Consider the following 26,025-nt stretch of genomic DNA (forward strand, 5'->3'; position numbering starts at 1 on the left):
TGCCACTTAAGCCACCAGCAGCTGTTTTGCAGTGTCCATCACGCTTCTGGAATTGAATTTCTCGCCATTACCAGTTTTTCACCATATATTCTTTTCCAGCTTTTGTTTTGAAGTAGATCCAACCACAAAAGGGCAGATTACTAGGAAAATATGTTGGCATTTGGAAAAGTAATGGCCAATCCATGAATGGCTTTCTGTGTATTGCCGTGGAATTGGTTTATGATGTTGTTCTGCCAAACATACCGTACGCAGTTTGGCAGCAGCTGGCGGCCAATGAGTTATTTGTAATGATCCATAACTGTGACAACGGAACCAAACAAGAGTCCAGCCGTAGCACGTTCCCAGTGGATTTTAATTTTATCTTCAGTGAAAGAGGAGTCGGCGTACCGAGAGTGGCCTCAGATCAGTCACAGGTGGTCCACCTATACTTAGAGTGTCCCGCTATGTCTCTGCAGTTAGTAGTGTTTCATGGCGTTCATGCCTGTGTCTTGCTATACTGTCACTGATTTTTTAGACAGTGAGAACATTATCTGAAAATGAGTAGAATGGAAACTGACGTAACCACAGTGATACTGGATGTTGTTTATGCCCAAAGACAAAGATGGCGTCATCACATTTACTTACTGTAATATCAAATGCCTAAATGGCCGTATATAGAAAATATGCTTCATGTTTCTTCTTAATCGTTGCCTGGGGCGCCGAAGCTATGATAATCACATGGATATTTATTTTACTCTGGTAATTTGGTCATAATGTTTAGTTTCACAGAACCCCTTTTGTGCCTGTGTGTGGGTTGTGATGAAAACCTTTTCTTGTTGCCCACGGATGATTTGGGCTGTTCTGCAAGTGAGGCCAGGCCAGATCAAATTTTTACCACGTTCCCTTTGTCTACTCCCACTTTAGACTTTCGCATGGTGCACAGGCTAGCAAAACCAGCTGTCAGGTAATTTCCAGTGGGGAGGATAGAGGAGACTCTTGAAAGGGAAGGGTAACCTCTGAATGCCTTCTCTCTTTCTTCTCTTTGATGATTTTTGTCAACACCAGACAGCAGTGTCTTGTTTGCTCTGGAGCTCAGAACATCTGGAGAGGAGCGTAGCTGTCTTTTAAGCCCCATCCCTGTTATGTTGATATTAATGGCATAAACAGCTGAATATTATTTTTTTTTCTCCCAGCCCATCACTTCGGTTGACTTTATTTTAGCTCAGGCCATTGCTGGAAAAGAAAATGTGGGAAAAAGAAGCAGATCTTTGATGTCCAGATGGCGCCCAACTAAGAGTTCAGTTCAGATAGCAGCAGTTTTTTGTTGTGATGTTCTAAGTCAAAGTGCATCTTGGGTTTCCAAACAAAGGATGTTAAGAACTCAACATGTTGGAAAGGCTTTTGCGTTCCAGAAACTTCACCATGGTGCCCCGCAAATCCCAGCTAATTAGGAGATTCCCATCCTGAACAGAGTGACCTTGGAAACTGATTGAAAGTGGTTTTACCAACATGAAATGACTCCATACGGCCGGGGCACCTGCAAGGTATTCTCTCCCCGATCAGAAGGCCTGGAAGCTATTCTGTTCCCATGAAGTCAAGAATTTATTATTGTAAACTTTCAGAGGGTTCATTTCTGCACCTGATTGTAAAACTGCACATATGTTGCTACTACAATGATGCAGTTTGTTTCAGAAGTGGCTGCAGAAGTTTGCATGCTTTCAGTCTACTTCCCACGCTGTGCAATGATAAGCTAAGAGTGTACGATACACGGGGGAGGAGGGGGGGTTGACAGACTGAGCTAGTTCTGGCTTGTGATTATGTGGGACAATGTAAGTGCGGCCAAGTCAACAGGTGGTGTCAGATTAGTTGGTCCTGAGGCGAGAATGAGCGAGAGAGGAAGAGCGGAGGGAAAATCTGCTGCCATCAGTGTAGGGAAACCAGAGCTTGATCACACAGCCATCACACAGCTGTTGCTACTTCCTTTCTAAGGCTTAACTAGACTGCTAGCATATAAATCAACTCAAATAAATCTCAGGAAACAGATTGGAAAAAAATTGCTTTTTCTATACATCGGTCCACCACTTTGGTTCAAACTAAAAGTGGTGTCATAGTCCCAAGAGGTGGGAGCCTACTGACTACTGATTATTCCCCTATCCTCTCGCATCACAGTGTTATTTGTTTTTTATTGTAAGTTCTCAACAAATTCGGTAGAGGTGGTCATGGTCGAGATAATTTGGTCAGGAAGTGACTCCGTTATTAGAACCAGGATGCACGGATTGGCCACGCTACTGGCATTACTCCACGAAGTTCAAATCAATTGGACTGATCAAATTTTGAACAGACATCCAAGCTGCTCAGAGCTTGGATCTTAATTGCTTTTTTGTAATGAGTTTTGTAATTGCCCTAACTTTTCCTTTTGCGCCACCAAGTATTGAATGAGTGCATTACTGTGAAATTAGTTATGGATGCTTGGTCACAAGAGGATGAGTCTTAATAGTTTAAGCGTTCCAAAAACTTTATATCCAGCAGCACTATCAAGTCAGAATCTTATTGTATCCAGTGAGACATCTAGACATCTGCTGCTGGCCACACTAACTAATAAAAGTTTGTACAAACACTCCGGTTCCTCAGAGGCTGAATCATAACTACTTAGGGAATCCTGTGACGTCTCCTGATCCTTTTCATATGAAATGACAAATGATGATTTGATAGATATAAATTTTAGTATGAATAATTCATTGTAATATCATTACTTTCATTTATAACCAAATACAACATTATACCTCATACTATTTGCGTGGTAGCAAACATGAAAATAGCTGGTCTTGTACGAGGAATGAGACGGTTCTCATTTATTGGTTCCCTGTAAGTGAAGTAGATCTTGGTCCCGAGGCGTTGCTGTACTTCAGAGTCAGCTAAACGTTAAGGCACCTCAGATCCCTGATCCCGCTGAGTTCTCCTGTGGGACGAAAAGCAGACTTCTTAAGTGACACAGCAGAGCTTTCAAAGGGACACTTTCTGTTATAAATAAACAAGCCGGGGCTGGCCAGGCCGGAGCTGCTCTTCCCCTCAGCACCTCGCCTGTCCTGTCAGCTGTCGTTTGGGTGAAACTGTAACTGGCCCCCTCGGCCCCCTCCTCCCTGCAGGTCACTCTCTCAGAAACGTTACCGGAAACACACACGCTATTTATAAACCCTCTGAATCACTGTCTCAGTGTTTATGTTTGGTGTGACTTGAATGATTTTTTTTTTTTTGCAGTCTTTTTTCACTGGCGCTGGTCCTTTAAGGATTCGACTACTACTGCTACTCTTTGCTGCAAGTTTAACATTTTTATCTCGGACTGGTTCTACCCGCTAGCACACAAACGTCTATTGGAATATTTTTCTCACAGCAACGACGCAGTAGTTTTAAGAGCTAAACCTCCAATCCAGTAAATTGGCCTTTCCCACAAACCACAGAGCCCTGTTAAAGAAGAATAGGTTCATTCCAGGCTGAAAACAGTGGGCTGATAACTGCGTGCTTCTGAACGGGGAGTGTATGTGTGCACACGCTATGCCTACATGTGTAAATAAGGGCCGATTTCAAGGCTTTTCTTCATTGTAGGTGGTGGCCTTCAAGTTATCACCAGTGGACGACGAGCTGTGGCAGTGATTCTAGGTGGTCTGTTAACGCAGAGTCCTGCTGGGGCGATAATTGAAAAGGACGTGTTTCTGTGGGTGTCAGCTGGGGCTTCACGCCTTGAGATGTTTGAGCGGAATGTGGTTACGCTATATTACCCCCCCCCCAACCCCTCACCCATTGTGAAAATACAATATAGGTTTTAGAAAAAGGCATTTTATCTACCTATAAAATAGCCCGATTATGTTTTACTAGGGAAATTCCATGCTTAGTTTGACTTTGTGGCATGTTAATAGAAACTGCTCTGCTGCCTTTTTGTTTAAAAGTCACCAAACAAACCCAAATGGAGGAACTTATTAGGACCCGCTGCATGGCGTAATTCAGCCTCCTGTTACTTTGCGATTGGCGAGGGTAAAAAAAGGATTATCACAGATAGTATTTCATTCAGTGTTGGGCTGCAGTGTCTCGTTTCACAGCAGGCTTACGATCTCTGCTCTCTGTCTGGCCGTCGTGTCGCCAGGCTGTGACCTTTGGCCTGAAATACATCATGGTGACTCAACCCCAGTTTGCAAGATGTGCTCTGGCTCACATAAAGCACAAAATGTGTGGAAAGGATCCATAAGTGTTTTTATTTTTAAAACATGCATGGAAAAGTTAATAAAACTATGCTTGCAGAATGAGCTAGACCGTCACACCAATGTGCTGATCTTTCAGTTTTAACTTACTGTAAAATGTAATTGTGGTGTAAATATCAACCCTTCGATGTGCTAAGGCAGGCTTAAATAAAAGCTGGGCTTTGTTTTAAACGCGAGTGAAATTAAGTAGAAGATTGCAATCATTTCCATGTGGACACATGTGTGCGTGGTAGGTTAATCCCTCAGCAAAAGAAAGAAGAAGCTCATCGGAAAAATACTTCTTTTTTTTTTTAAACTTTAATAGCTCTGTCGACCTTTCTCTCCTGTGCAGATGCACGTGTCTAAACAGGCCTGCACAGGCTGGAAGCTTTTCTGACATGCCTCCCTAAACAGTGAGTGTCGGTGCAAAGAGAGAGTGCGTGATGTTGTGTGGCAGATGCTAACTAGCTGTAGATGCGACTTGCTTGCCACATGGAACATCGTGAGAATAGACAGAAACAAAAACGATAGCCTTTTGTCAGATTTGTTTGACATTCTCAAGGTGTGGCGAGTATGACTTCCTGTGTACATGATACTTAGAACATGTCAGAAGATATTTAGAAAATAAAAGTGGGATGTGGAGAGGAAAAGAAGGCCCTACCAGATTATGCCACCAGAACCTCAGACCAAGCTGCATTTTGGGTGATTTAAGTATATGTTATCAGTGCATTTGACTCATTGTACTGCAAATACCAGAATCCAACTGGAAAGGTAGAACACATATCAAAACAGTAGTAGATCCAGTGCTTATTTCCACCAGGAGATTATTGTAAAATGCATGGCATGACAGTTGTGTGGGTGAGGGAATGAATGACCAGGGGGAAGATGTCCAGGAGGCACTCCAAGAATCTGTGCAAAAATGTGAATTTATTGTTCCCTATTTACTCCCTGGCCCCCTTCCCTTCCTTTCTGAGAAAATCCGGGGCGGTCGCTGCACCCACAGTATTAGTCATGGAACACTCTGAGAAGACAGTCCGTGGACGTTGTCAAAGACTGTTTGTCTGCTGAATGAAGAGTCTCCTTCCACTTCCTCCCCATCCAATCACTTTGGATTAAACCCTGCAGAAATGTCACAGAGTTGCAGAGAGCAGAAGGGCCTCACTCAGCGGGCCCTTTATCCGGCAGAGGCTCGGGCAGAGGTTTAGTGTCAGAAGTGGCAGTTTGTCAATTCGCCGAATGCCCTCAGTGAGGGTTAAAAACAGTATGAAACAAGATTCCTCTGTTTCATACACACACACACACACACACACACACACAAAGCTGTCTCTCCTACGGTTTTGTGGTCAAAAATGCCGAGATGTTCATGTACCTGCAAGTGTGTGCAAAGGGAATCTTTTTTTCCTCCTTCTCCATCAACACTTTTTCCCAAGACGAGTCTGTCACCTTGAGTTGTTGTTGTTTCAGTGGAATCAGCATCCAAACTCTATAGAAAAGGCACGATGCTTTCATTTTCTCTCATGTCTGTTCCTGCACCTTCATCCCGTTGTTTAGAACAGCTAAAACCCTGATTTAATGTGTATGTGCGCAGTTTATTTTTACAATATCGAGGTGTTTTAATGCAACTCTGCTGATACTCCTACTCTTCAGATAGCAGTGGGTCAAGTGCAGGGAGTGCGGGGATCCTGCTGCTCAGGCCTCACTGGTGCCTGGTGGTGCTTTGCGGGCGCGTTCGTTTCAGCCCACTCTGCCCAAAAAGAAGAGTACGTGTCAAGCTTTCATCCACTTAATACTCTAATGCTGCACTTTGCGGTTCACATTCCGTTCCTGTTTTGTACATGCTCCTACTTCAAGTCAAAGCAGATAATGCTGGGCTTTAAGTAAAAGAGAGAGGAGGGTGGTCAGGAAGGCATGAGGGGGTCGAGGAGGTGGAAGGGTCACAACCTGGCGTTTAAATCAATTGACTGGAATGAACAATGTTACCTTTTTCCTTTCCTTCACCTTTCTGTGTTTGCATACCAAGCTCTGGGGAGGGGGTTGCTGTTGCTATCTGTTGGCGGTGTAATCTATTTTCTAAAAGAGCGTTGCATTGCTTGCGTGAGACTTGCGTGGAGCATGAGCTCGGTCGAGCTCCTTTTTTTTCTTAACAATCTGGTTATGCCTTTAAGATGTTTCTCACAGATTGTTTTGCAGCTGCATCAGTGGGTTTATTAGCACAGTGGGCTGAATCAAGTCCCCTGTAGAATTGTTCTCACGCTTCCTCTGACAGGCTTTGGATGTCACTGAGATGTAACCAGGATGGGAATGCTGGTGGGTGGGTGTATGATGGTGTTTGTCTGTTTTTGCAAGGCTGTGTGTTAGCATGTGGGTGTGTATCAGCACCACATGCCAGTGTTTGTGTACACATCACATTTGAAGAGCTGTACTACTGATTTATTTATTTAAATTTTTCGAATCTTACTGTAGTTCTTGTTGTTATGCTCAGCTAACTCAACATGCGGCATCTTAACATAGAGCAGGCAGCCATCTAACTGGCATTAAAGAGATGGTAAACATGAATATGCTAATACACCTGAAGCTCCCATAAACTTATCGTGATGTTGATGCAAAAAACCCTATGACAAAACATTTAACTTAGTTTTACCCCAGTAAGTCAGGTAAGAAATGGCGTCAGAGCTGTGGAGAACTCTGGATGCTGAGAACGACCAAGAAAATGAAGAACCATGCAAATCTGGTTGGCTGTTAATAACCTGTGACTGTGAAATCAAAGAAATGGGTTTGTAAGGGTACATGCTGAGTAGCCAATTCGTGTTGTTAAGCGGATATGATAGCACGTCTCCAGCTGCAAGACTTAAGTTGCACAGCTGACTGTTGATCTCTCTTGAAAGGTTCTTGGCCCAGTTATCCTTTTCAGAACGTTTACTTCTCTCCCATTGCCTATCAATTATTCACAGACCAAAATGCATTTTTTCCCCCCAATGGTTTGGGTTAACAACAGCTGGATGAACTTGAAGTCTTCAGGCTCTCCCAAATATCACCTGTCACTTATTATCCTGCAATCCTATTGTTCCTTGTTTCTAAAGCTGCTATTGTTTTGGCGGGTGCGCCTGCAATAACAACTTTATAAAACGAATAAACGATTATTAGACTAAAATACTGAAATATGTTTAATATAATATTAATAGGCTATAATATTGAAATATTACCGTTTTTAGATGATGCGCCATGTTTGTAGTCGAGCTGTGATATGCAAATTGTTGTTTGCAAATTTTCAACTCTTTTCCCCGCCATCTATTTTGGTAAAATTCTGCCACACTGACATGTGACATTGACACGGATAGTAGAGGAGGACTCACTGTTAATGAAGCGCTCAAAATAAAAATATATATTCAGCATCACCGGACGTTGACGTCTTCAATCTACCTGTCTCTAGTGGCTTGGGCTGATCCAAAATAGTGAAAACAAGGGGGGTGTTCTCTGAAGACAGGCTGTTACCTGTGAAAACAACCCCATTAGCAGTTGGTACATTCCTCCTGATAAAATGATCCATAGACTGTATGAAATTAACATGGCAAAAAATCGACCAATCAGAATTTTGGTCAACCCAGAACGTATCGACCAATAAGTCGACCAGTCGACTAGGATTTACAGCCCTGGTGAACAGAGCAATTCATAAGTAAACACTGGAATTCCTTTGGATGGAATGTGTGTCTACGTCATACATGTGTATGTGCATACATGTGCCTGTCTGTATTGTTTTAGGCATATACCTTGTTTTCACATGTCCCACTGGAAATGAGTTACTAGAGCAAGGTGAACCTCGGAGGGAGGTGTCCTCTGGGTGGGACACAGGAAAGAATTACATAGTCCGTCAAGGACTTTATCTCAAGGGAGAAATAACTTTAACACCCCAGACGTGTCTCGACTCCAGGACTCAGAGTAAAGGTCACACCGGCTTTCTGAACTAGAATGCGGTAGCATAGTGAGAAAGCAAGTTCATATGTGCTTCCTAAGTCTCCGTAAGATGAGACCAGACTGACCTTCTCAAACAAGTGTAGCTTAACACGGTACCCTTACAATTGGGTGCAAACATGGACTCATCCATCAAATGCTACGCTGTAGGTTTGTGAATATTGTTTTGCCCAGATGGCACCCAGCATATCCAGATGATACCCCATCCCAAGGGAGTGGGAAGCAGGAGATGATCGCCCCAATGTTTGGCTGGCCGGCACCACTGAAAAGAATTTGGTTAGTCAGCGGTTTCCTTTTGAAATTGGCCCGGGATTGTTGTTGTAAGGGTGTTCACTCAGTGGAGAAAGGATTTGGAGGGATAGATTAAGTTATTTATTAGCTCGAGCCATTTAAATGGGAAACCTACCATGACAAAGTTGGGTGGAAATAGGAACTGGCAGACCATGCCAACTGGAAATGCCAGGGGTGGCATCCTGCCAGAGTCATATCTACACTTGTAGCCGCAGTCTGGGTGCTGACGGTTAGAGCGGTGGTAATAAACCCACGCTACGCTCCAATGTGGCCGGCACCGTGACCTTTATCAAGATGATCAGATACGAGAGTGGCTGGCTAAGGTTTGTGTCTGCTCGCCGTGCTGTTAACGTCAGGTGGACTGTGGGAGGACACCAATCTGTTTTTTATTCGTGTGTTTGGAGTGGCTTTGTCAAGCATTGCCATGAGGGTATGTTGTGAAGTCTACACTCACCAAGGCTCTTTGTCTGTAGACTTTCTAACAGAGCATAACTCTGCTGGATATTTAAACCTGTGCTCTGTCAATACCGGGGATTTAGTACTATAGTAAAACTACGTGAAGTTGAAATGTAGTAATAATAACAAAATACTACTACTTATATTAATTCATTAGGAAATTGTCCCTCTACATTTGACCCACCTTTTTGTTCACACAGTGTGTACACTAAGACCAGTGGGCTGCCACTTGTGGCTCCCCCTGGGAGCAAATTGGGGCTTGGGTGCTTGCTCAAGGCAGCTCAGCCATGGACACAAAGAGATGCATACATGTAACCCTTCAATTCCAAAGCTGCTTCTCTACTCACTAGCCCACAGCTCCCTCCGTAGTTCCCGCTATACAGACATTACCGACCCTCAAAGGAATTGTAAGGCTTCTGTGATGGCTTTACTTTTGCTCTAGTGCCGCAACGAAGCAGACTTTTGTTGTATTTAGTGACTTGACATTTCCTGAAATGATTACCGTGAAATTTGGTATAGAGTTTTATGTCCCCTCCAGGGTGTTATGTAATAAACTTCCATCTAGTGCCATCAAGTTCCACCCTTTAATACGTCTAATACTTTGGTTGATGACCAAATGCCAGAGCTGCTGTACTTTATCTTTAGGGCAAATTTTGAAATGTTAACATACTGGAGTAAAATAGTGAGCATGGTAAACTGTAGCATCCAGTCAGAGAGTTTTCATCACTTTACTTATTTATTTTCCTTTGCTGCTGCGGTTCAACAGCCTTGGAGCGGTGTATGCTCAGAGTTTTAAGCTGAATGGAATTTAATCTTACTGGGGCCTGGGGCAGGCCACTGCATTTCAGCTCCATCCCCATCTGTTAGCAACGCCTCCGCCATTGTTCCATTCATTTAGCACACACTGAATGACACGAAGACCACGGTCTGGTTTTGACACCTTTGTAATGCTACACTATTTGATATGTTTTCACTGCCAATGTTGCCGACGTAATAATTCATTGATAAACTCCTTCCTGATGACAGAGGGAGGAGCCAGTTGCAAATCACTAGTCATGGTATGCTGGGTATTTTTGTCCCAGGGGGAGAGCTTATGGCATACTTTAACAGACTTGTGCCATCCTGATGTTAATTTCAGCTGTCGTTACTGACTTTCAGACGTGTTTTCGTGCATTTGAGTGCACTTGCGTGTGTGTGTTCATATGTGGGTCATTGCAGTCAGCTGTTGTTATCTGTAGCCAAGACTCACATTGAACAGAGAAAAAACACACAATAGCAGTTATATTTCAAAACACGCAGTGAAAAAACTTGAATGACCTTTGTTAATACTGGTGTCATGAACTTTTATTTGCATACCACAACGCTTGAGAAGGCTTCTAAGAGATAATAAATGGTAAAAGTAAACACATCACAATGCCCCATTTCCTGACGCCGCTCTTGTTTTCTCTCCACCCTTCCAGGGTCCATGTATAGCACTGGGTGTGACCTTTCTCTGTGGAGACTTCAACCCCTATAAATCTCTCTCTCTGTTTGCTGCAGGTGACTCAGGCCTCCAAGGTGTGGGGAGAGGTCCCTCTGCCAGAGGACCTGGAGGCCGAAAAAGATGTGCACGCGTCTCAGAGTTTCCTCGACGATGACGAGGACTTTGCCGCTGATGCAGCTTCAGGAGGTGAGCTAAGTAGGAGCCGCCGCGTTACCGCAAACCACAGCAACAGCTGCCCTTAATTCATCGAGATGTGCTCTTCATTGTGCATTCCTGAGATTGTTAACCCATCCCTAAACATAATCAAAGGAACATCGTTCGCAGTTAAACATAAAACATAATAAAACACTTTCTATACTATTCATTTCTAGGATTCAAACTTTCCTCTATAGATCTTACTGTATGTTTAATTGTATGTGTCGACAAAAAATGACTAGATTTGACACGTTGACCACATCCTCATACTGTGTGCATTCTGCTTCTCTCTCCAAAGACCAGCCCAGCGGAGAGGATGACGGAAGCACACCGTGGCCTCCAGTCCCCGAGAGCACAAGTAAGGGACCAAAAATCGAATGATTCTCTGTGACAAACTGTGTTTACGTGTGCTAGATCAGTCAGCCCTCTGAAGCACCCCCATCTGTGACTCTGACTTCAGTGCTTACACACAGTGTGTGTGCGCACATTAGCGCACGCCCGTCTCTGCCTGAGTGATGATACCTTCACATCCTGCTGCACCCTCTCCTCCCTCGTCGTAGCTTGCCAGAGTCAGGTCATAACACAGGGCTTCGGCTTTGTCTTTGAGACATAAACATCTCCTCTCCTCTTTTATCCTTTTAACCAGCAGCAGAGGTGACGGCACAATAAGACACATAAAAGCCGGAACAATAAGAGCTGCAGCAGAACACCTCTGCTTTGCATTCCCCATCTGCGCCTTTTCCAGCCCCATTATTTTTATGCAGACTTGAAAACTATTTATATGTGGGTAACCACTATATCACAGCATGCCGTAGCAGAGAAATATTTTTATATAATGTGTTAAACTTTGCATCATGGTCTCACTCTTTAATCTTGCCTGTGGTTTGCTGCTGCTTGTTAAAGCTTCTGTTCATTCTTTATTGCCTCCAGCGTCTCTGTATTTCTCTTCAGTGCAGAGCAAAACAACTTAGAGTTACTGTCAGTTGACCCTTTGACTGAATATTTCTGCATGCAAATTGGTATATAAAGGATGACTTAAGATTAACTCCTTGTAACACGTTTTCCCTGATCAATGTTGATTCGCAACTGTAGCATTCCAGTATAACATACACTGCCACAACATTATGACCACTGACAGGAGAAGTTAATGAAATTGACCATCTTGTGACAATTCAATGTTCTGCTGTGAAACTTTTGGTTCTGGTATTTGTGTGGGTGTTAACTTAGACATGTACCACCCACCTAGACCAGTCCAGACCCAAAGGCCCCCACTAACAACATCCTGTTTCCAGACACGACAGGACACTCCCAAAAGGCCCATGTCCATTCTCTGATGAGTCACAACTGTTTTGGAGGCACACACAATATTGGGAACATGGTCATAATTTAATCATAATTCCTGACTTTATACCATTTTATTCTCTTTGTGACGGGGCCATGAAATCACTATGTGAACATGGGATTGTTCACTTGCATAGAGATACTTTTGCTGGATATATGTCACTGTACAGATGCCTCTTAATACCTTGAGACTATTTTGCCCATTGTTTTATTTAATTTCTGAGTGAAGAGACATGCAAGTTTTCATTTTAACCAACTATACTGGATTTGTTGCATTCAAACACACATTACAGTTTACACTATTAAAACTAACACTAGCTATTTACAAGTGAGCTATTAAATAAAATATAGTCCCAGCATTACTGATTTTTCAAAAGATTGAAATAAGTGACTTAAAAACAGAACTGTTTATTTATTTGCACCACACCGTTTCAGTCCAAGATTAATCTCAGTGGCCAGCTCAGCACTTCCAGAGAGTTTTTCTATTTTATGTCTTTTCTATTTTAAAGGTTTTAGACCTGTTCGTCTTTCCAACGTCTTTCCAGGCTCCTATCTTTAAAGTCCTGATATTGCAGACAATAAAAAGTTTATATGAATTTTATGTGGCATATGAAGTTTACATGGAGCTCAGGTTGGCATGTGAAAAGCGCAGAAACGTCTCTCATAAAGAAATTGGTTGGTTGTTGGTTTCCCTATTAATAATCACCACTGGAATCAGAGAGTTGTTGGAAGAAAACAAAACACACAAAAAAAACAACCTCATTAATCACACTCCCCTTGTTCCCCATATTACATTTCCATAACCAATTTAACAACCGTAAATGTTCAACAGAAACATTAGTGCATCTCTACAATAAGCAAAAAGATTTCTATTCTACCAATTCTTCCCTCTGCAGACAACAGTTATGGGGTTTTATTATTTCACTCTTTATTAAAGACAAAGACCCGTGATATCTGCTGCTTATAGGTTTGCCCTTGGTGCCAAACACTGGCACTTGACACATTAGTGGAGCTGATTACATCATGGCACAATGATTGTTTTGGTAGCGGCATTGCAAGCTGACATCAGAGCCCAGGCTTATAGCATCATGTGCCTCGCTCACAGAAATAGCACGGCCATGAGGCCCCGCTGAATAGTGGTAGTTAAAGGAGCCGGTTAGATTTTAACAGGCCCGACATTAATATGATTGGTGCTGACAGCGTGCGATTGTGACAGATTAGACTAGTAACAGAAGGTGGAGTCAGTTTTTAGCCCCACGTCACTGAAGAAAAATTCAATCTCACTGCCGCCAGAGACTGATGGATTAGGAAAGCATATTTTTATGATACAAACGGCTTTTCAGTTCATTTCAGCCTCCAGCGGCAGGTTGAGTTTATTTGGAAGTGTGTGTTTCTCAGCCAAAAGTTAGAGCTCCAACCTCCAAGTCAGGTTGGCAGATACAAATATGCCAAAATAAAGGCATAAAATACAAAGCCATGTTTTGTGAGGTTCACAGCACAGGGTGGAAAATATTTTCCATTAATATGCTGCTATTTTGTGGTGTGACATGAGTCTTATAAACTTCCCCTAGGTATTACTTTGGGCGGTTGGCTCAGATTCTGTAAACATGTAAAGGTCAGTGTTGTTTTAATGTGGTTATTAAAAAAGGGGATTTAGATTATGTTCTGCTTTCTTTAATATATTGTCTTATCTCAGATGTTGCCAGACAACTGCATTCGACTGAGCAAGATCACAGTACTACGACTGGAGGACTCAGACTAATTCCAAATATAGATGTGAGCAAAACAGCCCTGGGAAGGAAAGTCAGTTTCCTGTGCTGAATGCTAAATACTTTTCTGAGTGTCTCTGTCCTGTTGGCTGTCCAGACACTTCATCCAAGCCTTCCTTCCCCTTCCCTTACTACAAAGTGGTGGACGTTGGGACCATAGTTGCCTTCATTATGCTCTGCATCCTGTTGTGTGACTGTTTGCAGAGGCTTAAGGAACTTCCATTTCCCTTTGTCTCAGTCATACATGTTAAATCAGCACAAAACATCTGGAAATTAAACTCTTGTCATGATGAGGCTATCCTGGTCCTACTTTTGTCCATTGTTGTCCGCTGTTCCCCCTAATCACGGTCTACAATCTTCTCCAGAGATATTGGAGTTCTGTCCCATGTCCTCTTGACCTTTTGTTTTGACCTCTACACTCCCCAAAGAGATTTCTGGGAGGCAAATCCATCTTATCTTGGCTGTAAGAGCCTTTCCTTGTTCCACAGGCTCTGTTACAGACATTACTAGTGCACCAAGGATATTGGCCACTTTGTTTAGAAACCAAAGAAACAAAGGTTACCACGTCCACTTACTGCTAATAGCAATTTGTGACTGGGCCGCTGGGGTTAGGTTCTTCCCACTGCTAATTTTGGACGAAATGCTTGAGAAGTCATTTTTTCAGACCAGAGCATGAAATTGGGCGCAGCCAATCTCTCTCTTTCTATGTAGCGTATTGGCAAATATGAAATACAATGAATGAAATTAAAGTACAGTAATGGTAAAAATATAGTTTGCAAAAAACACGGCAGCTTGTATTTCTTATTTTTTTGTCAGAGTAAGCGGTGGAAGCATTTGTCATTGTTAATATAATCCATCTCAGTCCTCCACTGTCCCTCTGTCTGTCTCAGTCTGAGATAAGAACTGAAACTTAATAATTAAAGCTAATTGGTGCACTGCTTTTCAGAAAGTCTCTGACTTCCTTTGGGAGACAGATACACATCAGGGCCTGAGCTACACGAAATGTTTCATTTATGACGCAGAGAGAAGATTTTCAACTGTAATTTATGTATTTTCTTTTATGCAGTCAAATAAAGAACATTTTAGCACATACATTGTGTAATAAACTGTTAATGATTTAATCAGATTAATCCTGTCACTTTTGGACTTCCAGAGAAAGTCTTTAGGGAACCTGAGACTTGGGCAGCCAGTGATCCACGTTGACTCAGGCTGACTCACACACAGTGTAGCCTCAGCTGGTTTTTGCTTCTAATCACATCAATTGCTCGAACGTACTTGCTGAACAAACACAACTCGACTTTGAATTTTCTCTTTATCTCTACAGGAGAACAGATGTAGCGGCACAAGTGAACAATACGTCAGGGTAATGTAGCCGGTTTTGTCAGTTTGGCCCGGGCAGCAGGCAAACTGCGACCGGGCCACCCACTCAGTTTTTGCTGCCTTTTCAGTGGACAGTTGGCGATACGTATGACGCAGTGCCACTGCCCATGTGTGTGTCTCTGCGTGTTTTAGTTACAGGGAGCCTCTGGAGTTGTTACACCGGGGGGACAAATCCTGGCAGCTGCAGTTATTTTGGTGAGGTCTTTGTTGTTGCACCGCTGGGGGCACTCAAGGTGGCCACGGATTAGAGGAGAAACTTGCCTCACATTGTAATCACTTGGCTTGTAGCCATTTGTGGACGAGGCAGTTGAAACGGTGCAGACAAAACACGGGTGCCACGAAGCTGAAGGGCACAAATGGTATCACCTTTGCCAGAACTGTTTGTGTCATTGATAGTCATTGATAGTCATTGATAAAAGCCTCTACCCTTCATTTACAAACAGCTAATTGTGAGTTTGCCTGTGCATAGTGCATTCTCCTGAAAGACTCCTGCTTAATGGTCTTAGTCACTGACATTGATGCATCCATGATTCTCCAGTCCTGTTGTACCAATAACAAATGGGTTGCCTTGGAGAAGTGGTTTCTGCCACTCCTCCTTTGGAAAGAGGTGTTTCTGGCTCCGTTCAAGGAGTGTGGCTATTGGATGGATCTCTTTTTCCTCTTTGCAGCCTCAAGGACAGACAAGTAGTTTTTTACTTCTTCACATTTCGATGGCCTTCGTAATAATATTTGGAGTTACGCAAGTTTGAGCTACAGAGGTTCACTGTGTTACAAAATGAATACTGAATTAGAAGTTGTGGTTATTGGCTGGGCATTCACTTGTCCTGTGGTTTTCCCAGATCTGACAGTTTATTTGGATTAAACTCCACAGTAGATCAGTGGCTTCCTGGTTGAACACTAGAGAGTATTCATATCAAATAATAGTCCTCCTGGGATTTGTTAAGCTTTTAGCCCCTTTTCCTGTGATGATTAATGCATTCAGTACATGTCACGTTTGCTTCTATATGATTATGTCCTTCCTGTCCGTTCTATTATGCAGTGACTGGTGATCAGCGCTCATCACCTGTTAAACACATTGAAGAGTGGCGCGTGATATTGCAGCCGTTTCCCCCTTCTGGCTCTGACTCCCACTGATAGCAATCGCAACATGTCAGCTGACTTTGAACTAGCGGATGCTTCATTAGCTTTAACTATTTGGGATTTCTATTCTCGAGGGAGACCTCAGATCATTTGGGAAGGGCGTTTTTCTGGCCGGCCTTTAATGTGGTTTTTGCCCACTTCTGTAAACTGTGTCTACCTGCTGTTGGCTTCACTATAGTCTTTGCACCAACTTTTCTAAATCTGCTCTCGTCTGAAAGCCATGCCACAACTACACTAATTTGTATCAGAACCCATATGCTTTTTGTTGCTGCAGCTGTAAAACAGCTGGATCCAGTATACTCACTTGGTTGTGAAGGAGCTGTTATTTACTGCTGTCTGTTGAAGTTCATGGTGTGGACTCTTACAGTCTGGATCGGAGTATAGAAAACCCGTCTTGTCAGTGCAATGCTAGTGTAGAACATTTGAATAAGTTTTGACAATAATTTGTTTATAAGACAGAATAGTTTACATTTTGTTGAACGACTGTGGAGAGATCGTCAGTTATCCACTCAGTGTGTTGTAAATTCAACCTTTGTGCAAAGGTCCCTCTCTTACAACCCATCAGTGATTCAGAGCGACCAAGATACCTCCCTAGTTGACATTTAACAGTATGCCCAATGTGGAAGTGCATCCAAAGCAGTGGAAGAATGAATGAGTCACTTCAAAACAGACGATGGCCATTGTTGCTAGTGCGGAGGGTTTAGGCTACAGTAAAACTATTCTAACTGTTTTAATGGTGCTCAGTTCTTCCATTTTAAAAGGGAAACAGGAAGAAGCTCCTCCCTGCATCGCTGTCCCCGGGTGGATGACAGCAGTCAGACATCTGAGATGTGACGAGCAGGACGTGAATATGTGTGTATGTTTGTAGAATATCCTCTTTGTGCTGTTGGCATTTTTAAAGCGGCGCCCTCCGGCCTTGACTCCACAACGGCGTCGTACAAGCAGACATATTTGTGTGTTTCCTGACAGACACTGGTTGAAGTCATTAGTCAACAAAAAGCCCAGACTCCCAGCCTCTATTGACCCATTCAGCTTTACATGTAGATGGTAATGATTAGTGGGTATTTTGATGACTGCAAATTGAAGCTGGCATTATTTTTTGGTTCTCTTAAAACTGTGATGACACTTTTATTTTCATTTCTTGATATTAGCTCAGCTGAATCGTTTTAGTAGCACTGACTGATTTCCTGTTAAGTCGTTTAGCAGTTCTCTTTCTTAATGTAACTTTCTATTTTCTCTCCTTGCATCAAATCATTTCCTTTCTAACTTTCCTGAAACTTTAACCTCTCTGCACCTGCCTGGCTAACTTGATCCTTCTCCCTGGTCCTTGTGTCGCTTTTCTTGTTTGATCCTTGACTTCTGGCTCTTCCTTGTGCCCTGTCGACCTCTGCGTCACGTCTCTTCTCCCCCTTTGCTTGCTCTTTGCTCCTCACCCCTCATTGTTTGGCATAGCACGGTGGTTGGACTCTTCATATCTGAGGAACATAAAGAGCCCAGTCGTGCCAGGCCATGAGAGTAAGTCCTCAAGCACTTTTCTTTCCTTTCAATACTGCGGTTTCTTTCGTTTCTTGTCTTTGGCACACTCTTCTGTCACCTGCTCCTCTCGGTTATGCATGCTCATTTCCAAACACACGCTCAGAAGACATTCCAAGGAAGACTCGGCTCGGGCATGCAGGGTTTCAGCTAAGCGAGGCTGTTTTTCCAAGTGTCTTGCAGGCGTCTCCCAACGATTTTGTAATGCCAGTGGAAAGTGATGAGGTTGCTCCGTTGAGTAACAGACTTCGTCATGGTATAGTGACAGCGCTTCCAGTTCCACTTAAAAAACATCTTTTCAGTCTTTTGCTGTGAAAAATGTGCTCCGTGCTTGTGATTTTGTAATCGTTCCCTAGTGTGGATGGCTCTTTTCAACATAACCAACCAGCTGTTAAGAGAAAGTCACTGCAACAATAGTACAACGACACGCTTTATGATACGCAAATGTGTTGTTTGATGTTCACATTGCAAGCCGTGGGAGAGCACAACATGGGGATGGTATTAGTGAAGCCAGAATTCATCCACCAACGGTTCCCAAGAGGACAATGAGTGGACTTGAAGACGGAGGCTTTTGGCTGGTCACCAGAAAAATGATTAAGTAGTAGAGGTCAGAGAAAAAAACAAGACCACGGAAAGGAAAAAATGTGCGTTATTAAAGATTTTTGATGGAGTCACTGGTGCAGTGTGGTTTGGGCCTTCTTCTTATGGATTCTGGCTCTCTCCCACACTCCCTCTGTAAATGGCTCAACTGGTGCTGAGACGATGGTGTGGGCGCTGCCTTGGGGGTTGAAGGTCAGGCCCAATGCGGCTTGGCTTTAAAGGCCAGACTGGGCTCTCCGCTCAATCAAGCCTTTGTCTTCTGCATGGGCCCCGTGTGTTCAGAGGGGGCCCATTACACAAAGCTGCCACAGTCCTGCTGAACAGCTTTAATAGCTAAATAAGTTGTGTGAATTAAGAGTGCGGAATGCTATTTTTCTACACTTCTTTTTTTCATCCCACTCGTCACGTCTGCGCTCGTCACAGCCTCATCACTTTTGATGGCGGCAGGGCTCAACGAGGGGGTTTCCCCCCCTCGCTGGAAACAGTGAGCGATGCACAGGAGAATGGACCTCGGAGCACAAGTGCCGCTCGTTAGCAGCAGTCTAATCAAAAGATCTCGGGCGGCAGCAGCCCCGCTCTCCAGTCCGTAGCGGCAAGCTCAGAGAGACTTTGGGCTACGAGCTGCAGTGGACCTGGCGGCAAATGCCCCCTCAAGTGATTAGATTATATGCAGGTCAAAAGAGGCACTTTGATGAGTAACTTTGATGTTGCCTGTCTTGTGGGATTGCATTCAGGCCTAACGATGACTGCTGCAAATCTTACAGCAACAGCCTGCAGGGCAAGCATCCAGGCACCATGCCAGGCTGTGCTAAAGCCTTCAGTTGTGTTGTTACATGTTCACCTCAGTGTGTGGTTTCATGGCTAATACTCAGTTAACTTTTTCATAAATGAGGCTTTTCCTTAAAAAAAAGGTGTAAGTGTAATTTCTTGTGGTGCCAAGACAGTGTGGAAATAATACGGAACTGAGTAGAGTTAAGAGAAGGCAACTCCTGGAACACACAGCACAACACACAGCAGTGTGACGCACAAAATCTATAACTTTTAATTAAGTAGCTTCACTGAAGCTTGATATATGTCTGCTGTCAGTTTCCACATGTCTAGTTATATGTAATTATCTAAGGAGCAGGGAAAGGGTTGGGAAAAAGGATACATACAATATTTTTATAGTTTCTGCACAGTGTGTGTCTGCAGATTTATAATTCTTGCACATATTTGGGCACGTATGTTTGTAACCAAACGCTCTGCAGATGCCTACTTAGAACACGGCTCGTTGCTTTTGGCATGGCACGTAGCATCTCACTGCAAGAAACAGTACAAATATTGACTTCCTCCCTAAACCCACACTGCCACTGTGAAATCAGAGGCTGGCAGACCCGTCCTAACAAAGTGTTGGCAGTAGTGTGCGAATTTGGGCACCCTGCGGGCCTGGACTATTTTAAGTTTCATGGCTAAGCCCGTGACATTGGATTTACAATAATACAGCTGACACTGTTGCGAATAATGAGTTACACAAGTCGCATCACGGCATTTTATACTGATGCTTATGTTTAATTTGACAATGTTTAAAACCTGATATGTAACCGGAGTAGAAAGAGTTTGGTAAATTCTTCTAGAAAAGATTGTGTTATTGTGATCAATTTAATCAAATGTCAATGCAGCTAGGGAAACAGCTGATTTTTTAAAACTGATGCGTTCAAAAAATATTAACAGTACTTTTTTATTTCTTCATGTATTTGGAATGGTGTTATTGAGGAAGAGGCACAGTGACATTCGTGATTGATTGCTTGCCAATGCATTTGAATAAATCAGCATGACACCATGGTACATTGCATAAAAATCTTTTTTTTATTGCCTGATCTAACCCGCTTGTATAGCCAATGGGTGGAGTTTTTTGTTTGCAGCGCAATATGGGACAAGAGAGAAAACTAAGAAGGAAATTCCATTGTCACTGTTAAAAAAGAAATTAAACTTTATCGTGTTACACTGCATTTTTTCAGAGTGATCAGAGGGCAGTGTAAACCACAGTGTAACAATTTCCTGGGTTTGGTGCTTTACTCAAGGGTACTTTTAGCAGAGATGCAAACAGCTGCCCGCAAACTTCTGAAACTTTTCTGAAATCACTGCTAACTTCGACTGCCCTCATACGATAACTTCACCTACCACTACAAGCAGGTTATGTTCAGCTGAGCTATTTCTTTAGTGACCAGTCAGCTCAACTAACAGAGTCTCTGTTGGCTAGCGATATAATCCCTGCTCCCCAGTCTTCCTGCCTCATGTGTTTTTGACTTGGTACATGTGGAGGGAATGTGGAGGCCAGCTAGACTAGAGTCATTCACAAACGATTTCTTCTTCTCCTTCCTTTGCAGCTGCTGGCACAGTAGCAAGCTGACTCAAATTCCTACTCACCTTCCAACTTTGTGATATCATCAGAGATCTGGTGCAAACTTGTGGCCCCAACGTATTGGCCAATATTCCACGTACTGTGTATCTGAATGTTTGCACTGATTCGGCCGCCTACAGTGAACCCTGCGACAAAGGGGCTTTATCAGCGTCTGTCCGTCACCGTTTGAGTATGCCGGCATTTGTCTCCGTGTCCGCGGCTGACAGAAAGACACATGCAGATAGAAAGATGTGCCTTGATATTGTAATTTCCGTATGTGGAGGCAGAGAGCGGCTGTGTCAGCGTGTGCCTCTTGCTACGGCGTATGTGTGGTGAAGCTTCACAGACCACAATTGAGATATAGAAATAGACGCCATAATTTGTATGCGGTTCTCGTTACAGCCGCAGCCATGCTTTCCAGTTTTTACTTTCTGAAACATTTAACCGAGGGCTTTCCTAAGGGAAATGCCTCCCAAACATTATCCCGTATCGCATTGTCTTTAATAGATTTGGCGAGTTGAATCCAGCTTATAATACCTAAACCCGACAACATTTGGCCGTTTGTCTGTTATTGTGTGGTGTAGCTAACAGATTCTCCTCCCTTCTCTGTGTTTCCAGTTTTTTACAGAGCTCTCGTCAACTTCACCGACTCCCTGGTCTATGTGCCTGAACTCGAGGACATCTTCTCTCCGGCCTTTGCTGAGATTTCTGAAGCAGTGGTGGACACGGTATGTACTGTCCTCCCGGGTTTAATCTCCACTGAATATCAGTCATGTACAGTATGCTAAGGCTGTTACTACCCTATAAGGTTCAGACGTGTCATTTATGACCTTGCTGAAATAAGGATGTGAGCCCCTTGTGTCTGAAATAAGCCCTAGACTTGTTTATGTGAGCATAACTGAATGTGTTTTCCCTCCCAGCTGGAGTCAGAGTACAACAGGATTCCAGGTGTCCAGACAGTCAGCGTGGTCCTCATTAAGTAAGAACACAAATCCTTGAAATCATTCTTTGTGACACCTAAAGTAGATACCCTGCAGACGTGTGCTGCCGCTTCCTGCATTTCTGGCTCAGGCCAGGTGGTGTTTCTTCCCCTTTTTCCAAACCACGCGAGGCCAGAAGTTTAGGCCTTGAGTCAGTAATACATCAACAATTAGCAATTCCTCTAAGGGGCCATCCAAAGAGAAACCTTATCTCCAAAGAGTCTTCCTGTTTAAGCGTCTGCAGTACACGCCACACAGCTTGTAGTCTCATCAGGCCTTTCTTGTTCTTTTCAGAAAAGTCATAAAAGATGACCGTGTTGATGTATTTGTGGAGTTGGATGTGGGCTCTGACTACAACTCCAATGACGAACAGATCCGCAGCGTGCTGTACAGCGTGGTGAAGGAGGGAGCCATTGCTTCGTATGTCACGTCAGTCCAGGGCTTTCAGTTCAGACAGCTTGGAGCAGGTAAGACCTCGAGACGAACGCTGAAGAGACCAAGGCCGTCACACAAGCATTATTTGTATGATTACAGCTAACTAAGATCAACCAGAGTGGTAGGCAGTTTCCTTAACATTACCCTCTGGTTTCTAGCTCAACCTCTGCCTCCAGTGAAGCCTTTAGCAAAGCCAGGTTTGTACTGTACCATGCCTGCTGCATGGTGACTTAGCCGACTGTGTTGTAGAAACCATAGGATGATCGTGGCCATTTTGAGAGAACAGTCGAGCATTTCCTTCTTCATGCTGTTTAATGATCTTTAAGTTTATGGTGACTTTGATGAGCAATGGTCATTTGGTTTGAGGACTGTTTTGCATGGAGGCACCAGTGTTATGTAGACCGTTGACCGAGGCCCATGAAGTTCAGCTGTGTGCAGTGCATTCAGAGGACCTTTGCATGGCATGAGTGTGATCAGGAATGAAGCTGTTCACTTCATTTATTTATATTTATTTCTTCTTAAGTCTTCTTAAGTATCTCAAAGCAATCCACTAGTGGCGGTCTTTGCAACATGTCTCAACAGTTTTTTATACGGAGCGAGGGGCGGGATGTGGTGTTATTTTACATTACATGTACTCTGATAGGTCATTAGGAGATCATTGGCTGTATTGTAGCCTTGGCTTGCATGTCTTTGACGCTTCAACTTCATCCCCATCCCCTGCTTCCCCTTTGCATCTCTCATAGTATCCCCCAGTGTAAGACCCTGCATGGCAGATGAGCACAGGTGCGGTGATGGCACATGTATCCTGATGGAATACCTATGTGACAACCGCCCAGACTGCAGAGACATGAGCGATGAGACCAATTGTGGTGAGTGGCTTCAGTTTAACTGGATGGCAGGCTGTAACGTGGTCTGCTGTAGCTTGGAATGCCGACTGGTTGATTTGTGTGTTGTTGTTTTTTTTTTGTTTTTTTTACCAGCGTGAAGTGTTGTACATTTGCTCAAAGTTTGATCAAAGGTTTGTTTTGCACAAATAAGCTCCCATCACTCCAGCCTCCACAACCACTGTCTCCACCACCACCGTCACCTCCAAGAAGCCCCCTCGTCCCCCCGGCCCTCCGGGACCCTGCAGAGCAGATCAAGCCACATGCCAGAGTGGAGAGTGTATCCCTCGGGACTATGTCTGTGATGGAGAGAGGGACTGCTCGGACGGAAGCGACGAGTTCAGATGCGGTAAGTAATGCGCCCGTTGTGCGTGTGCATTCTGCCTGACAGCAACGTTCACCCTGATCATCGTCTTATTGATTTTCCAGGTACTCCGTCTCCCTGTGAACCCAACGAGTTCAAGTGTAAAAATGGTCGCTGTGCCCTCAAGCTGTGGCGTTGTGATGGGGACAATGATTGCGAGGATAACTCGGATGAAACAGACTGCCGTAAGTCTCCATTTCCTTTCTGAGTCAATAAAAAGTAGATTAAACAGACACGCGTGTTAATTAATGACAGACAGATCCATGCTGGGTGTGTTTGCTAGTTTTAATTCTTTATGCTAGGTTAAACTTAAAGGCTTCTGTCCGTCATCATCATATTCAAACATTCCTCTCGGCAAGAAAGGGTATTTCTCAAACAAACAAGAATGAATTATTTTAGTTTTAGTTATTAGCTAAAGACTTTTCTGACCCGAATTTGAAGTTACACTTGATGGCTGTAAATCCCCATCTTGTCGCCACCACAGCCACCAAGGGTCCTGATGACAGGTGTGCTCCCGAGCAGTTTGAATGCCTGACCGATCGCACCTGCATCCCAGCCAGTTACCAGTGTGATGAAGAGCCAGATTGCCCGGACCGCTCCGACGAGTACGGCTGCAGTAAGTTTCACACGCACAGCTGTCTGCAGCTCTCTGCTCTTCAAATTGCCCTTTCCGTCTCACGCATATTTCACTCATTTTCTTTCTTACTATATTTGTTTTTTGCCCTTGCCTTCCATGACACTCTCCTTTAGATTTCCTCCTTTGCACACTGCGACTAACGTGCTGTGCACCAAGCTCATTCCACACGTGTCTGCTAAGGCACAGGGCTTCTTGTGAGCAGTTCATTCCCGACATTTGAAAGGAAATTGCCCGTCCATAGCAGAGAATTATGCTTCCTCTGACTTACAGGCATTTATGAGCTTCACTGGATCACGGAATTCCAGTCACATGCCGGGGCTTTTCAGCCTGTGCATTCTATGTGCTTAAAACTGTCTTCTTGATACTTTGCAGCGCCTCCTTCTGTAACAAGCCCACCGGAGGAGTCCGTTGAGGCGGCACGCGGGCAAACAGTGACGTTTACCTGTCAAGCTGTTGGAGTGCCAACACCCATCATCACCTGGAGACTCAACTGGGGGCATATTCCAGTCAGCAACAGGTGGGTTTAATGAGAAATTCTCCACCTCTGTCATTTTGTTCAGATTACTGTTTTGTTGAACTGTTTTAAACAAAACATCTTTATCTTTGAATACTGAGAGACAGTATACTGTGACGATTTGAAAATGATGTTCAGCGTCACGGGAGACCACAGAATAACTGTAGACAGCCTTCCTAGATCAGGATTTCACTGCTGACTCGATGCATTTAAACCTGTGATTTTAATTACCGAGATATTTGGGGATGTGCTCTGACTAAAAGTTGCGGTTTCAGAATGTTCATGCAGGGCGTAGCCTGCTTTGTGTGTGGTTTGGCAGTTTCAGCAGAATTTTAACGATTTTTCTTTTCTCAGACTGCTACAGTGGGACTAATCAGAACGAGAGCCTTTAACTGTTGTGATATATGCGTGTGTTTAGAATTGTTAGGACAGTCATTAGTCTGTTGTTTCTTCGGTCACAGGATCTCCATGACCAACGAGAATGGCCGTGGCACCCTAACTATCCGTGACGTGAAGGAGGCGGACCAGGGGGCGTACACCTGCGAGGCCATCAACGCTAAAGGCCTGGTGTTTGGTATCCCAGACGGAGTATTAACTCTGACATCAAATCCAAACCCAGGTACCACAGTCAGAGGGACTACAGTCTTAACAACAAAACATTTATTTATATTTATTTATAATCAGCCAACTAAATGATGTGCTCCATCTTCTCTGGTTCTCTGCAGGCAACTGTCCGGATGGTCACTTCAGTGTGAATGGCCGCTGTATATCCTGCTTCTGCGCTGGAATCACCAAGAACTGCAAGGGCACTGGGCGCTACCGCAACCAGATCAGCCTGCGTTTCACAGAGGAAGAAGACTTCAAAGGCACTGAAATAGATAGACAGCTAAGATAGCGTTGTGAACTGAAGTACCTGTTGACGTTTTTGTGGCTCCAGGAATTCTAGATGAAATAGTTAGCTCATCTATTATTCTCTCTTCCAGGAGTGAATGTCACCTACCCCTCCAGGCCAGGGACTCCTCCCCTCTCCTCCACTCAGCTTCTTGTTAACCCCGAGATGGAGGAGTTCCAGCTGGTCGACCTGTCCCGCCGCTTCCTCAACCTCGACTCTTTCTGGACCTTGCCCCGCCAGTTCCTTGGCAACAAAGTAAAGCGAAAGTCATTCAGAGGCTTTGTATAAACTGAAGTATTCTCACAGCTGTTAAAAATCATTCCATTCATTTTTAGGTTGATTCCTATGGAGGATCCCTGAAATTCAAGGTGCGGTACACACTGGCCCGCGGTCTCTCTGAGCCTGTGGACAAGCCGGATGTGATTCTGCTTGGAAATGGACGCAGGCTTGTGTACCGCAGAGGCCCCCGCATTCCTGCCAGCGTGACCAACCAGAAAGAGATCATATTCACTGAAGTAAGGCTGTAGTGTAGAGAAACTGTACAAGGAAAAACAAGTGCATGTTCGGATGA

At 43.9% G+C, this 26,025-nt stretch overlaps 1 protein-coding gene across 9 annotated transcripts in view; it reads left to right on the plus strand.

Moving 5' to 3' along the window:
* The window catches only part of hspg2 (heparan sulfate proteoglycan 2), an 84,535-nt gene that overhangs the window by 15,403 nt on the left and 43,107 nt on the right, over nt 1–26,025 (plus strand). For 8 of the 9 annotated variants that reach the window (XM_047568382.1, XM_047568617.1, XM_047568463.1 and 5 more), the window contains exons 2-15: nt 10,467–10,596; nt 10,904–10,963; nt 21,367–21,476; nt 21,669–21,727; nt 22,023–22,195; nt 22,907–23,032; nt 23,202–23,396; nt 23,477–23,596; nt 23,896–24,027; nt 24,421–24,565; nt 25,024–25,181; nt 25,288–25,428; nt 25,546–25,709; nt 25,790–25,969. In XM_047568382.1, the coding sequence (XP_047424338.1) occupies nt 10,467–10,596; nt 10,904–10,963; nt 21,367–21,476; nt 21,669–21,727; nt 22,023–22,195; nt 22,907–23,032; nt 23,202–23,396; nt 23,477–23,596; nt 23,896–24,027; nt 24,421–24,565; nt 25,024–25,181; nt 25,288–25,428; nt 25,546–25,709; nt 25,790–25,969 (1,893 nt within the window). Of the gene's footprint in view, nt 1–10,466; nt 10,597–10,903; nt 10,964–21,366; nt 21,477–21,668; nt 21,728–22,022; nt 22,196–22,321; nt 22,361–22,906; nt 23,033–23,201; nt 23,397–23,476; nt 23,597–23,895; nt 24,028–24,420; nt 24,566–25,023; nt 25,182–25,287; nt 25,429–25,545; nt 25,710–25,789; nt 25,970–26,025 lie in introns of all 9 variants that reach the window. The other variant, XM_047568843.1, reaches the window with a different exon arrangement.

Source organism: Mugil cephalus, chromosome 1 (assembly GCF_022458985.1).
Source record: "Mugil cephalus isolate CIBA_MC_2020 chromosome 1, CIBA_Mcephalus_1.1, whole genome shotgun sequence".
Taxonomy (NCBI): Eukaryota; Metazoa; Chordata; class Actinopteri; order Mugiliformes; family Mugilidae; genus Mugil; species Mugil cephalus.